The sequence below is a fragment of the Rhinolophus sinicus genome, chromosome 5 (assembly GCF_057876585.1).
Source record: "Rhinolophus sinicus isolate RSI-liver-muscle chromosome 5, RSI-T2T, whole genome shotgun sequence".
In the NCBI taxonomy this organism is placed as follows: Eukaryota; Metazoa; Chordata; class Mammalia; order Chiroptera; family Rhinolophidae; genus Rhinolophus; species Rhinolophus sinicus.
In genome coordinates, this window is record NC_142505.1 from 23,236,442 (window position 1) to 23,251,902 (window position 15,461).

General features: G+C 37.0%; 1 protein-coding gene across 1 annotated transcript in view; it reads right to left on the reverse strand.

Annotated features, from left to right (window-relative positions):
• The window catches only part of RARB (retinoic acid receptor beta), a 670,351-nt gene that overhangs the window by 351,918 nt on the left and 302,972 nt on the right, over positions 1-15,461 (reverse strand). The window contains exon 4 of the mRNA XM_019745272.3: positions 9,661-10,116. Within this exon, the coding sequence (XP_019600831.1) occupies positions 9,661-9,838 (178 nt within the window). The 5' untranslated portion in view covers positions 9,839-10,116. The remainder of the gene's footprint in view (positions 1-9,660; positions 10,117-15,461) is intronic.

The following is a 15,461-nucleotide window of genomic DNA, read 5'->3' on the forward strand; positions in this document are numbered from 1 at the left end:
AAATTTGATTCATCTTATTATACAAGAAAACAGTGGCCCAGATACCCACTTCATTGAAGGCAAAGTTAATGAGGGGAGGGTTTAGTGAAGCCCAAAATCCTTAGGTAGAGTTTACATGTGGTGCGACTTTAGGTGGCCTCAAAAATGTTTTTAAAGGATTTTCGTCATAAGGAACTAAAAGATCCCAGATGTGGAGAACTAATGGGGGTCTATGTAAAGACCAGAACACAGAGTATGGAACTAATTGTATAACAAGAGTAGTTCTAAGTATAAAGGAGAAGGAACGTAGTATTGAAGTCAGGGCAGCAGGCATTGCCAGATAAGCCAACAAAGTCATGTTCAAGATAATAAATAACCAATGATTTTAATGATAGGATCACTGCCACCAATAATCCCTCAGTGACTGGAACTTGAAATATGAATTTATAATATGAATGATTCTTCTGGAGAATCCCACAGGCTCCAATATGACACTGATGGGAAACCCTGCAGAGTTTTGAGGTAAAGCCTTTAAAATTAAGAGTAAAATTGATATTAAAGAAGACGTGTGGAGGTCAAGAAAGGGGATGGGAGTTTAATATCCAAGGACAGTACCAAAAGAAAGCCAGAGGAATAGAGATTAATCTTTCAAAAATTGTAAACATTGTGTTTCATGACAATGGATTTGCATCTGCCAGAATCAAGAAAGATTGACAATGAAGAAAAAGAAAAACGTTCAAAACATTATTCATTTGTTCCATCCAGCCAAGGAAGCCATATAATACAGAAAAGAAAGTCACTGTGAGGATAAAATTATGAGAAAACTGAATTATCAGATACATTAAAGGGGGAAAAGATCAAAAGCATAGTTTTTCTTCTTCAGTGGTAAGAAGGTATAGTGCTTAGTTATAGTCCCTATTTGTTTCTTAGGGCTACTATTATATTATATGTACTGTTATATTATATAACAAAGTACCAGAAAAGGTTCTGGGGGTTAAAAGTTCAAAATCAAGGAGCTGGAGGGGTTAGTTCCTTCTGAGACCTTTGAGGGACAGTCTGTTCCACGCCTTTACCCAAGCTTCTGGCGGTTTGCTGGTAATCTTTGCATTCTTTGTCTTGTGGCAGTGTAACTCCAACCTTCACTTTGGCATTCTCCCTGTATCTCTATCTCCATGTCCAAATTTTCCGTTTTTATAAGGACACAGTCATGTTGGATTAGGGCCCACTCTGATGACCTCATCTTAACTTGATCATTTGAGAAGACCCTATTTCTAAGGAAAGTTACATTCATAGATACTGGGAGTTTGGGCTTCAACATCTTTTTAGGTGACACAATTCAATCCGTAAAAGTCCCATAAGTTTTTCCTGGTAAATCCTAAAATGGCATCTCATTGGAGATAGAATCTCACATGACACACAAATGAGAATCAATCACTCTGATGGATTTACCCAGAAAACCATCAGACAGACTTTGAAGTACCGACTGCAATATCTAACGTGTATGTGTTAAATAAATACTGGAAGGGTGAGTTTATGAATAACAATACATTCGACACCATTCTGTATACCTTGGGAACACTGGTAATACATCAAGAAATGGAGGGTACGGTTGAATCGTTTTTGCCAACAACACATGCCATCCAAGATGGGAAACTTAAAACAGTTTCCTACTTTCTGTGGGTCTTCTGCATATGGCTTTTGCCAGTGCCATGCAAAATCATTGAATTTGGTTATGCAAACCTCTCCCTGTGAATTTCACTTATAGACTTCCTTACTCTCCTCTCAAAAGCTAGATCATTTACTGTCTAAACAGCTTACTTAACACTGTTAGTTCTTTTTCACTGATTCATTCATGTGTTTATCCATCCATCCATCCATCCATTCATCCCAGTAATCAACATTTTGGATGTAATGTTTCTTTTAGTAACATATTTTATAACACCTGTTCTACTATTTCAAAATGAAAGTTATAGATAATATAGTCCACCTACACATATAATTTCATATAAGGTAATATAATTCCCTGACTGTAATAGTCAGGATGAATTCAAAGAAAGTAATTTATGATAAAATAATAGTCATTTCAATGTGTAAATTCTCAGGCCTAAAGAAGTGGTAAGATGCTTTCCCCTATATGCAGAATTACAGTGAATACTTTAGTTACAAATGCAGATTCATAAAAATGTGTGGTATTGGTGACTCAAATACCAAGAATAGCTGTCATGAGTGTCATGATTTTCTGAAATGGTGGATGACTCTTAGAAATGTTCCAAACGAAAGATCAACCTACACTTGACTTACACAGCAATTATAGTCCTAAATAATTCAGGGTATAATCAAAGCACACAATATTTTGCATTTATATGTAAAATGGAGTTATGGTTTAGGTTTAGTTAATCAAATTTATTTTGGGGAGGCTCTTAACATAAATGTCTGGTGGGACATTGGGGAGTCATCAAGGATGTGAGGTAATTCTTTATTATTTGCAACTATTGCACACAGTACAGGACATTCAGCCTCTTCGCCTGCTCCCTCACTGTGACATCCCAAAGCATAACCAGACATTTTCAAAATTCCCAACGAGTGAGGACTACTGATTCAGTCATTCCACAAACCTTAAATGAGTTTCTGATAAGTATCAGGCATCAGGTTAGCAGAGGAGCAGAAAAGGAAAAGCTTCAAAAACAAGTAAAGACAGCAGAATAGGAAGGACATGTGTGATAAATCAAAGTATGTACACTGGGTGTGTGGGTGAGAGGAGATGCTACAAGTTTTACAAAATCAAGGCCTTCGAGGGCAAAGAGCATCAGGGTTTTAGATCCAAATGGTTTTAGGTGATTTTAAGTTCCCAATAGGAGTGCAAGTTCCTTGAAGACAGAAAAAGTGTTTCTAAAATATTTTTATTGTCTTGATATCCACAGCTAACACGAAGTCGTAAAAAGAAGACTGGCTTTGGTCAGAGCAAGAAGAGTTCTTACATAGTCCCACTATTTTTGTCTGAGCAACCTTACAAAAGATGGTACCTGGGACTTTGTTTTTCTAGTTCTCTTTTCCAGTTGGCAGATAGAGGGAACATTTGTAGCACACTAATAAATGGTAGCTACTTTTTGTACTTATTCTCATGGCAACGTAAAAAAAAACACACAAAAAAACAACAACAACAAAAAAAGCAAAGACAGCTGACAGTACCACCTGGCCATGGTTGGCCTGGTGGCCTCAAGTTCTTGGACGTGGCCTGGAGCTCAAATAACAGAATTAATTAGTCTCTCTCTGTCTTTCTTCCTGTCTGTCGGTTTCTTTCTCTTTCCCTCCCACCCGCCTTGCCTTTTCCCTCTATTTCTAGTTTAAATTACCAAGAATTATTCAAATGTCAGAGTGAACCAAAGTGGAAAACAGAGAAGAAGAGACAGAATAGGGAGCTGTATCACTTTAACGACACAGCATAAAACACCAGAGCTGCTGTGGGACTGCCTGAGATCCATCCTGAAGATGGCCCAGAGGGTGGCCACCTGGTGGCAATTCCATTGGTCGTTATGTCCATCTACCTGCACAGAGGTTAATCTCCCATCACTCAAGTTCATCTGAATGGGATTTTTCTTCAGTAGGAGCAAAATATACCATGTGAAATATGTAGGAGCTGTAGATTGATGAATTCATCAAGACAGAAATTGGGAACACATGGGAATTCTCATATATTATAGCCAAATGTTGTAATGATTCCAATTTTCAGAAGTTCAATTTTCATAGGGTCAAAATATTTTTTTAAATGTATGTTTAACTACTTAATAAGTAGAATATCAAAAGGAATTCTATAATTCTAATATGAGCTCTAAACCATCACTCTCTTTTCTCTAATCTTCCCTTTCTTTTTTTTTTTTTTTTGGTATATATTCTTCCAAACATGCTTTCCCTAGGAATAATCATTGACAGGCTAACTTAGAGGTAAATCCATTCCTGTTTTTATGATAGTCTCTACGGACTGAAAGTCTATTTCCATTTAAGAACACATTTCTAGAGTTAAGATTCTCCTTTGGGCATTCCTGTTAATTTGATAAAATCGAACAATAATCTTTTTGTTCCTAATTCATGTTCACATACTCTTGATCCCTTTGGGGTAAAGTTCAACAAACAGAAAGAGCCCAGCTCTTCATTAAGACTGTTCAAAGAATTACACATTGTACTCAACCAGAGTCTGGGGAAATTATACAGATATCAAGAAGAAGACACAAAGATTCCTTTATTTTTAGGGAAGAGAGGCACTGTATGCAAATAATCAATACCTGTCCTCCTTTAAAGAATAAACTCTTACATAATACACACGCGGCTCTAAGCCCATGCAAGACCAGTAGAATTTTTCAGTCATCCCAAAAGTGTAAACTCTATTTTTAAAACATTCAGGTAACAGCGTTTACCTCCCTAAGCCTCAGAACTTCAAAGATACCCAATGTCCAAAGGCAGATGAAATGGGCAAAATTATTATAACTGAGTTTACTCAAATTTTTAACAAGGTTGTTCTACTTTACCTTACCTTATTTTTATTTGGCTTAAAAATGGGAAGGATGCATATATACAATATATATATACACATACATATTTTGTATTCGCTAAATACCAACAACATACTAAACCCCAGACATCTTAAAATTAGATGTGTCCCTGTCTAGTAGGGTCATTGTGTATGGTTAAGGACAAATATAACATGCAGTAGAAAGAAAAAAAGACCACAGAGCAAAGGGTGATGGATGATAGGAATTAATGAGTTGCTTTTAGTTACCATCAATCTGCATATATTTAAAACACGCTCAACACCTCTGGGCCAATTGCCATTAACATGCAATAAGGAAGTCCAGTCTGGCTTTGCTTTAGACAAGTTGGGTAACAAGGCTGCTCTTAGTTTAAAATAAGATACAGAAATAAGACTCATTTTATGTCCTGTCATTGGTAATTCCGAGACTCACAGTCTGTCTCTCCAGAAGGTTGGGCTTTTTAAAAGAGAATACCCTATTTTGTGATTTTGACAGGAGAGCACTTTCTGATCATTCAAGAAGCAGGGGAAAAGAACTCTCATTTTAAGATGCTGGAGTTAAACTCAGATCATTTTGAGAGAGGCTCTAAAGCCAAAACTCTTAACAATATTTTCCAGCTTACAACAACCTATAAAAAAAGCACATGTGCAGCAATAAAACAGAACAAGCAGCCATGAAACGAACATAAAGAGTGACAGACGGACAGTTGTCCAACTTTCACAGAGAGCTCAGTAACATTAAATTTTGAGTGTTCCCTGGCATAGCGTATCAGGCCTCTCTCTCATTGGAAGTCACGCGTGCCTGAAGGTGACAAGCTCTCAGCCCAAAGGACAGAACTGAGTAGAGGCATCCACAGTGACTCTCTGACGATGGAGCCCACCCTCATCTCTCCATTTTGATGAAAACCGACAGCTGCTTCCACAGTAGTTGGTGACACTAATGAGGTTGTAAGGTCTTTTAAGTATCCTTCATCTCCAAGGACTCCCTGAAGTATCATGGGAAAGAGATACCAACCTATAGTGGACCTATGTGTATATCTGAGGGGTTAAGTTGGCCTCATTGCCCAAACACACAGGGAAAGACACCTACTTTGGGGATCCAAGATTTGGGCTTGGAATTTGACTCCAATATTAACTATCTGTGTAAGCCCTTGACTTTCTCTAAACCTTATGGTCTTCATCTATAAAATGGGACTTCTGCTAACGCCCTGGAAGCAATGTTTAGGAGGCTGTTATAAAAGACGATGAATGATATATATTAAACGCTCAGTGGATTACACAGGAGGTGCTTAATACAAGGCAGCCTTTTATTACCTATTTCAACTCCCTCTTTTCTTGTATGTTTCCTGATTTCTAAGCTTATAGGGACTCCATGATATAAGAATGAAGTCAGAATGCAAAGACAAAAATGTGCAGACTTAGAAGATGCTTTAAGTTCACCTCTTTCCTGCAAATCATTTTTTTTTTTTTTTCTTTAAAGTAGAAGGTTCTGGAGGGAAGAGTTTCTGAAAACTGGCAAAATTTTTACCTCTGAATTGTTACAAATGGTCAATAGCTAAGTATCCCATGCTGTAGAGATCAGGGTTCACCACTGGCACCAACCAAGGAAATATGGGCTATTCGCCTGCAAACAGCATGGGATCCAGAAGAAAATCTGAGCTATAGTACATGGACTCATCACCTGCTAGAGTTGAAAGGCTTTGGAGATGATTTCATTTTATCCATTTATAATACAACTTTTCTTTCTAATTTACACACTAACTTCATCCTTGCAAAGATTTGAATATGATTATTTGAAAAGACTATTCTTTAAATAAAAATACTTTATTGTCGATGGGAGAGAAATTCAGAGCGGTTAAATAACTGATATGTCAGGTCAAAGACATCTTTATATGTGGGAATGGGGATGTGTGTACTATAGGTAGGGACAGGTTAAATACACAGAGTTCAGGTTCTAATCTAGCAGAACAGACTGACCAGAGAATCAGGAGTGAATGGTGGGAAGAGTATGGAGTGGGTGTAAATCAACAGCTGCTATGGAAATTGCTCTCACTCACATTTGAGTTAGAAGGTTCTTGAGTCTTTATAATTACATGGTGCTAAAAGAAACTTGTTTCAGGGCAGGAGGATTTATTCTACCTCTCTGAGCTGAAGAATCTAGATGTGGACAAATAATGAAAGAAGCATCAGCAAACTCCATAGTTCAATGACATGACCCTCCTTCTGGAGTCATTCCCCAACACGTTTGTTTCCTTTGCATTCCAGATTAGCTGGCTTTTCCACCCAAGCATGTGTTTTGCTAGTTATCGAGACTTTACAGAATTTGGCTACCTCCCTAATTAACCTCAGTACATGAATAAAACTTGCAGTTTATTTTTAGCCAAGAGAAAGTCTGTGTGTAACTTTTACGACTTTATCCTTGTTCCCTGGTCTTTCTAAAACACAATCTGTAACGAAGAAAACTCCGTATTCAAGGGCCAACTAACAGACTGTATATTAACTGTGGCATCTTTCAATAATTTTCATGTGAGTGGCTTTCATGTGCTTTGTAGCAAAAAATAATAAAAGAAGGTATTAGCCAGGGTTATGAAGTAAATGAACTTTGAAGTTTCCAGCCTGAACTTTCTGTACCTCGTACTCTTTCCTTTCTCCAGCCACCTTACAAGACGCAGTTACTCAGCACCCTCTCCCCAAGGCCCTCAGAAATTGTCATCAATTTTGTACCCACTTTTTTTGAACTGTAAACCTTCTCCTTCTAAAGGGTGAAACATATGAAATTGCCAAGATTTTGACTAATCTTGATCAAGAAAAACGGTAATTGCAATATCATTTAACCTAATAGTCACGGTATGTTGTGCTTTATTAGTCATTGTGAAATGAAAAGAATAGCCTTGTATTTAGAAGTGAAAGGAGCTTTAGATATGATATAGCACAGCACATCCAGGATGCATGCTGAGCCACTGAAACTCAGATTGGGGGAAGAAATTTGAAGAGCTGATATCATTACTTAGAGACAGAGCCTGACTAGATTCTAGGTTTGACTTCTATCCTAATGCTCTTAACCTCCTTAACAGGGGTCAGCAAAATTTTTCTGGAAAGAACAAGTGAGCAAAGGTTTTATGATTTCTTGGTTATACGGTGTCTAACATTGTAGCACGAAGGCAGCCACAGACTATATTTAAACAAATGAGTGTGGATGTGCTCCAACAGAACTTTATTTACAAAAACAGATGGTGGGCTGGATTTGGTATATAGGCTATAGTATGCCAAGCACTGCTCTGCAGAATTATTTGAGCTAACAATATCTGCAAATAGATGGGTGATAGTTTTGTGTATTGAGGACCTGTTCAAGTGTGCATGGGTGCAAATCAGCCCAAAGATCTCACCCACCCTTCCATTCACAATGCTCTGCATTTTTCTTAAAATCAGTAACCAAAGAAGCCCAAAGTTGCTGGGATTTGCTTGTGGGCACCCAGGGGCTGCAGCTGCCTGTTTGTCATCAGTAAGATTAGATAACAAGGGACGGAAATAATACTCATGTCTTAATTCCTTGACTACATCGACAAAATATATGCATACGAGTACTTCTGATATGAGGAAAGAAATGTATTAGAAAGTACTGTCGTTCAGGCTGGCTAAGGTATGGAATTAGATACAGAGGCTCTTTGGTGAAATTTGTATAGCTTTAGCAAGCATTTAGTCAGGCCCCTTCATGTGTTTGCTGAAAGTAACTTCATTATCCTATTTGCATTGGGGGAACAATATTTTGAATACAGGTACTCTTTCCATCTCTCCTGATAGCTAAGAAACTACTTCGGTTACATCTAGTTTCAATTTGAACTTCAGATGCATGGCAGAATGTTATTAAGCATTTTAAAAGACTTTATGGAGCATATACATACTCTGGCCAGAAATCTAAAATACATATGGGGAGGAATTATAATTATGTCATTCCAAGAAGGAAGACAAGTCTGCATACATCAGGCATGATAATACTGTGATGGCAATCAACATCTCTGCAGTAAATGGCTGTTTGTCCATCTGTTTATCTGCCTATCCATTCACTGAAACATGCAAACATCTAAACAGCCATCTCCTACTATTTCTGAAGGCTCTGTACCAGGAGCTAAGGGATCCTTGTTAGGTGGGATGACTCCCTGCTCCCAGTGAGCTAAGGATGCAGTAGAAGGGCAAAGATAAGGTACAAAGACCACAATACAGAAAACGCAAGGTAATACTTCAAAAGAAAAACTTCTAAGTACCAAGCCAATATCTAGAGGAACTCCTTAAACAGCAGCAAAACACAACACAATCACCAGGAAGAGCTCTGAAATGCTCCTGTTGAGCTACAGACCAGGAAGAATCTGGAGTACATGCTGTAGGTACCTGATACAGCACAATGGGATCAATATGCCTTTTTACCTCCAGATGCCAAATGAGGCAACCTGTTTCTAAAAGGTGGGAGAGCTCACTGGCTACCATAGTTTGTCCTTAACCATGCTTGATTTTTTAAAATTACATGGTATAGATGCTTCCTATGAGTAAGCCATATCAGTCTTAAAGAATTCTAACTCTGATTACTTTTATTTTATAATACTTTATACCCAACATTTTAGAGAAGATTGGAAGTAAGAAATAGCTCAGTACCGTCAAAAGTGATCAAGGACATTAAAAAAGCTTATGTGATATGAATTTATAGCAAAAGTCATTGGGAAGTTGAGAATAATTACTGATATTATGAGTACCAGGAAAATGAATAAGAGATTCAAAGGAGACCTCACAACGAAAATTGATGTTCAACCTAGGATTATTATTAGTGATTTTTATGGTACCATGTTCTAATTCACTGTTCACATTATTTATCAAGTGGCCAATTTCTTCAGGTATATTGGTCACATATGCTGACTACTTGTGTTTACATTCTATGAAATTAAGCAAAATACCAGTGTGGTTTTGAATGGACCAAATTCTAAAATTCACGATTTATCTGGTTTCAAATGATATTTCTGCCAATAGAAGTAAAAGTACAATTCTAGACCAAGAGAAAACAAAACCCAACATATGAAAACTTACCCTGGATATGAACTGTCCTGTTTTCTCAGGTCCGTTAAGCCAATCAACCAAGAGAAAAGAGAGCAAACTCCAGTGGTACTTACTTGCAGGTGATGGAGTGCTGCATCCACTTGGAGGAGGGTGGCCATGAAGGCCATGGAGAGGAGGCAGGGAAAGTCCTCCGATGACTGGTGGAAAGAGTAATGGGTAGGGTGCAGCTGGATAGTGAGTCATGTGTCCATTCACTGCTGGGACGGGACATGTGTGGCTACTGGTGGTCATGTTTCAGGACTCACAGAATGGAAGGTGCTCTGAGGTGGGAACACATCACTTCAGGCCTTGAATCAAAGTTGGAGATGTAAATTCAGGGCAAGAGTTGAGTCTGAGTTGTGTTCTGGACCAAAGGCAAGACAGTTCAACAGATGACCTTGCTTCTTTCCAACATGGTTTTTCCACCTCTCATTTTGCTTTGCTGATGACAGGAAGGATGTCTTTTTCGTTCAGCTTCTCAGTTTAAGGCTGGGAAATGATATGAACTTAAAAGTCTGGAGCTGCTAATCCTGTAAGAAAAAAAAATGTGTGTGTATATTATATATATATCACAAGTCAAAAATATTCTCCTCTTAATCAAGCTATTATTTGAAAAATTTCTATTATTAATCTATGTGTCCTATTCCCAGTTGTTCCTTCTACACTCAACTACTTTAATATTCTTAAACTTTCATATTCTTACATAGAATACATTTTATGTACAAGTTCAAAATAACTCTATCTGATGCAAATAGCAATCTTCACCCACCATCATTCCTATAATCCTCATCTTGCTTAACTTTTCTCCAGGGCACTTAAACAACATGATCCATCACACGTGAGAATGTTTGTTTTGATCTCTCTCCCCCATTAGAATGTATTCACCAGGAGGGCAGTTTTATTTGTTTTGTTAACAGCTATGTTAAGCTCCTATAAGATTACCTGACAGGCAACAGATGCTCAAGAAATATTCACTAAACGGTTGAAGCAATGAACGAATGATTTTTTTGTTTCTTTTAAAGAAATGGATTGTTTAATGTTGTGCTAACCTATGGTCTTCCAAGATTCATAGAATTCATATGAACAGGTTTGAATTTTAATGCAGCCATTTGGAATGACATACCCAACAAGATAAATATAATTGTGGAAGAAAACTGTAATCTAATGAAAGATAAGTAAGAGATACAGCCATCAAAGATCAATGAAATACTTTATATCAGTTCCTTATCATCAACAGTATACACATCGCCCACACATCTATGTATCTATCCATCAATTGATCCATACAACCATCATCCATTTGTCCATCTATGTAATCATCCATCAGTCAATCAAATCCTAACTTACTATTATGTTGTAGGTGCTGATGTAGTCAGTAGAGATAGATATACATAGTAGAACAATGCTAATGTTTTTACTGCTCTCATGGAGTTTCTAATTCTAACAGCTCCTAATTGAGGTCAGGTTGTTCAGCAGATGAAACTACCTTGTCCCCCAAAATGGACATTTTAGGGATGCTCAGCATTTATAATTCTTTGAGATTGGGAATGAAAGAAGACTGAAATAGATTCTTAGGTGGGGCTTGCTGTGACCTTCATAGGTTTCCCTTGGCGATATTCAGTAAAAGTCCCCAATTCTGGACCTCATTGAACGGGAAGCCTCAAATATAAACCCATGTGGCACAAAGCAAGAACAATATCTCAAGGCAAGCATAAAGTAGTTGTTAAGAGCCTAATTCTAGAACCAGACCGCCTAGGTTCAAATCGTGGCTCCGTTCCTTGGACAACTATCTTACCTTTCAATATATCAGTTTTTATTATAAAATTGGGATAATAATACTTCAGAGGGGTGTTACTTCAGAGGGGTGTTGTAAGGATTAAATGAGGTAATACTAAAAGAAGAACAGTACCTGGTGCAGAGTAAACACTAGGTACATAGTAAACACTATTTGTTGTAAACACATGTATCAGCCCATCAAATGATATGCTTCTGAGAACAAAACTTTCTGGAATGGACAAGTGGCTTTGGGGTCAGGGCGGGGAGGAGAACACATTACAGTACTCCTAGGAAAAGGATATGAGGACTAAAACTTTTGTCATGGAAGAAAAGAAGAGGTAGTAGGATCTAGATAAATTTGAGAACAAAGACTCATGACAGCTTACTGATCTCTCAGTTTGTGAAATTAGCCAGTTTGGTTATTAAAACCCCAAAATGTTCTAATAAATAGCAACTTCCATTTATGTTTTTACCGTGTGTCATGCACTTCACTTATGAGCTTGAAGTTGTAGCTCTTAGAATAGTCCCAAAAGGCAGTTATTATCATCTTTATTTTCTAGATGGGAAAACTAAGTCTCAGTGAGTTTGAATGACTTGCCCCCAATATTACAGTCAGCCTGTGGCTAAGCCAGGAGTTGCACCTATATATCTGCCTGGTTCTACCATCTCTGCTCTTTCCCCTGTACCATGCTTTGCATATATTTATACTGAGTCCTTTGTTGTCCTAGTTGTACCTCACACAGGAAAAAGTCCATGAGCAGTTGTGATGTGAGCGGCTGTCCTCACTTAGCTGACACCCTCCCCAGGGCATTGAATACTTGGTTTATTAATATTAAAAATGAACATCATTAACAGTCAGACCATATGGTCTCAGGCTCCCTAGACCTCCACGGAAACTTACAAAGGAGACTACATTCCTGGGTCGCTTATGTAACACACTTAACTCCAAAAGTGATGTCCCATCCAAAATATCAATGTCCTTTTCAAGCTTTCAAAGCACAATTTGTTTCTCTGATGAAAAGAAAGTAAATGGACTATGAGAGGTGAATCCTTCCAGTGCTTTCTCTTCTAAAAATCACATACCATCTATTTAACACTTGTATTTTGTAGTTTGTACCAAATTAATTAGAAAATAAACAATGTCATTTAGTGTTTGCTGCATTTCCACTCAATTTGATTTTTAAATCACACACACAAAGCCCAGCATTGTTATAAATGGTCTATTCTGTTTCCATTAGACAAACTACCTCATTAACTGGTAGAGCTGACAGTTCAGCAAACCCACCCCCTCAGGGCACAATTCTTAGATTTTTAAAGCTGTTTGTTTGTTTTTACCAACCAGGGATTCTTTCTACCCTCAATATCCTTTATTTCTCTTTGCTTTCAAACACTGCAGATTTTCTGCATCCTGCCTGCCTGGTTGAAAGGTCTGATACCATGCGTAGGATCTTTAAAAAAAAAAAAAGAAAATACTGATACTGATAATAGGCAAAAAAAAATCAATGTGTCGGAAAATCCTGTTACGTTGGTGGAAAACTGAACAGTCACTGGGTCTGTGTTCACATATGTGACTGATTAAGGCTATTCCTGGAAGCAGAGAATTTCCTTTGTTTCAGGGTTTTAGGGAAAAAAAAGATGGTCACTCGTATTAGCAGTGCTTTTTTTTTTTCTTTAAGCCTGATTTGAGTTTGGGCTCATTCAGAGTTCTTTCCTTCACCACCCGAGGGAAAGCAAACAGGAGCTGGGGGGGAAGAGGGGATGGAAGTGGGGACTGGGTCAGGAGGTCTTGGAGCTACAAACCTTAAGATTTCCCTAGGTATCAGTTTCATCATCTGTGAAAGGGGTCAAGAGAAGAGGAGTAGGTTTTAAATAAATTTCTTCAACTGTGCTGTTCAGAAAACAAGTATTTTAGAAAAAGATACTATATGAAAAAAATGCTGAAAATAACATGTTAGAGGAGAAAATAAAAAAGATTTTCAAATAACTGTTTGCATAGTTGATGTTTTTATATAGTAGTCTGCCTTTAATGAATAGTGGAATGACAGGTGGTAATCTACCCACTAACTACTTAGATCATAACATGACCATGCAGTGGCACAGGTCACAGAAATTAACATCTATGCCTGTATCTATGAGATAATGCTATCAATAAAACATAGTGTATTTTCTCTAGTTTAATTTGTTAATGTTTTTGTTCCAATATAAGTTTTAAAAAATTACATTTTCACTATTTCTTATTACATTTAATTACTGGAGGTTGGTTTTGTATTTATTTTAGCTTAAATTTTCCGGCAAGCTTCCAAGCTTATACTTCTAAACACATACTTAAAATTTATTTTATAAACATGATACTTAACACTTGAGTTTTTAAAAAGCCAAATAGTTCCTTTGGAACAGTGGTTCTCAAAGCAGAAACCCTGAACCAGCAGCATCAGCATCACCTGGAAACTTACTAGAAGTGCAGTTTCTGTCGGCCCCACCAGAGTTCTACAGAAGCAGAAATTCTCAGTGGGCCCCGTAAACTGTGTTCTAATAAGCCCTCCAGATAATTCTGATGCAGCTAAAATTTGAGAACCACTGCTCTAGACATGAGATTGGCAAATTTCTTCTGCAAAGAAAGTAAATATTTTAGATTGCTGGCTATAAAGTCTCTGTCACAACCACTCAACTCTCTTTTGTAGCAACCTCTTAGGGCATAAAAGCAGCCACAGAGAATCCATAAACAAGTGGCCATGGCTGTATTGCAATAAAACATTATTTACAAAACCTGCAACTGACCAAATTTGGCCCATGAACCATGGTTTGCTGACCCCTTCTTTAGATTAATAAAGAAAAACAGAAGTCTACCTTCCCTATCCTTAAGCTCTCCTACCTACAAGCAACTACATCTAATTTTAGCTGGGCTTTTTTCTGTTACTTATGTTTCTATGTAACATACTTAAACTATTTTTTTTATAATTTTGTAAACTTTTCTTTAATAATATCTATTGATTTCTACTGTAAATATGATTTAGTTCTCTTAGGCTATTGCCCACAAATGCAAAACTATCCTTCCTCTTTTACTCCCAACATATTTCATCACAATTTAAAAAATGAAAATTATTTAATCATTTATATTATTAGGTTTACATTATTATGACTACATATTGTTATAGCTGAGTGACATGATGTACTATATTTACAATTCTTTTTTTATAAAACTGTTGGTTTTCCCTTGAGTTAATAACTGCTTTGTTTAATTTGATTTTTTTGTATCTATGAATAATTCTTTCCCAACTCTCTGACAATTTTGCAACACATGTCATATGATATATGAATACCACAATTGGGGACATTCCTCCTGCCCTAGGACTGACTGGCTACTTTCCTAGTCTCACGCATAGATGTCAAAGTAGGATTTTCTATCATAGGTTCTTTCTTTTTTTTTTGAACTCCCTTTCCTAGGGAGTTCATGTCTTCCTTTTTCTTGTCTTCCTTCTTCTTGGTTTACTTTGCCATCTTGGTGGCTTTTTTCCTAGGAGCTTTCTGAGAAATAGTGCATGGGAGGTAAATTTTTTGTGGCTTTGCATGTATTAAAATGTTTTTTATGCTACACTTCCCATCTGTTTGATAATTTGGCTAGGTATAAAACTGGATTGGAAATAAGTTTTTAAATTAAAATTTTAAAGTATGTTGCACCACTTTTCAAGCTTTCTACATTGCTCTGGGAATTTCTGATACTATTGTTTTTTTCAGATCCTTTTTGTGTGACATTTTTCTTTTCCTGGAAGCCTTTATAATCTTCTGTTTATCACTTATGGATTTTCTCCTACATTGTGCCAGACACTTGGTAGAGTCTTTAATCTCATGACTCATGTTCTTTGGCTAGGGAATATTTTATGCTTTTTTTGATAATACACGTTTTGTCCTTGCCTTTTGGAAATCTTAGTAGTGGACTTCCTGAATTGATTCTCTAATTTTATTATATTTTCTCTCATATTGTACTTCTTCATCCATTTATTTTACTTTCTGCAAGGTATCTTCACCTTTAAATTCTAATTACTCTATTGAATTTTATATTTATGCTACCATATTTTTAACATTTAAGAGTTTCTTTTTT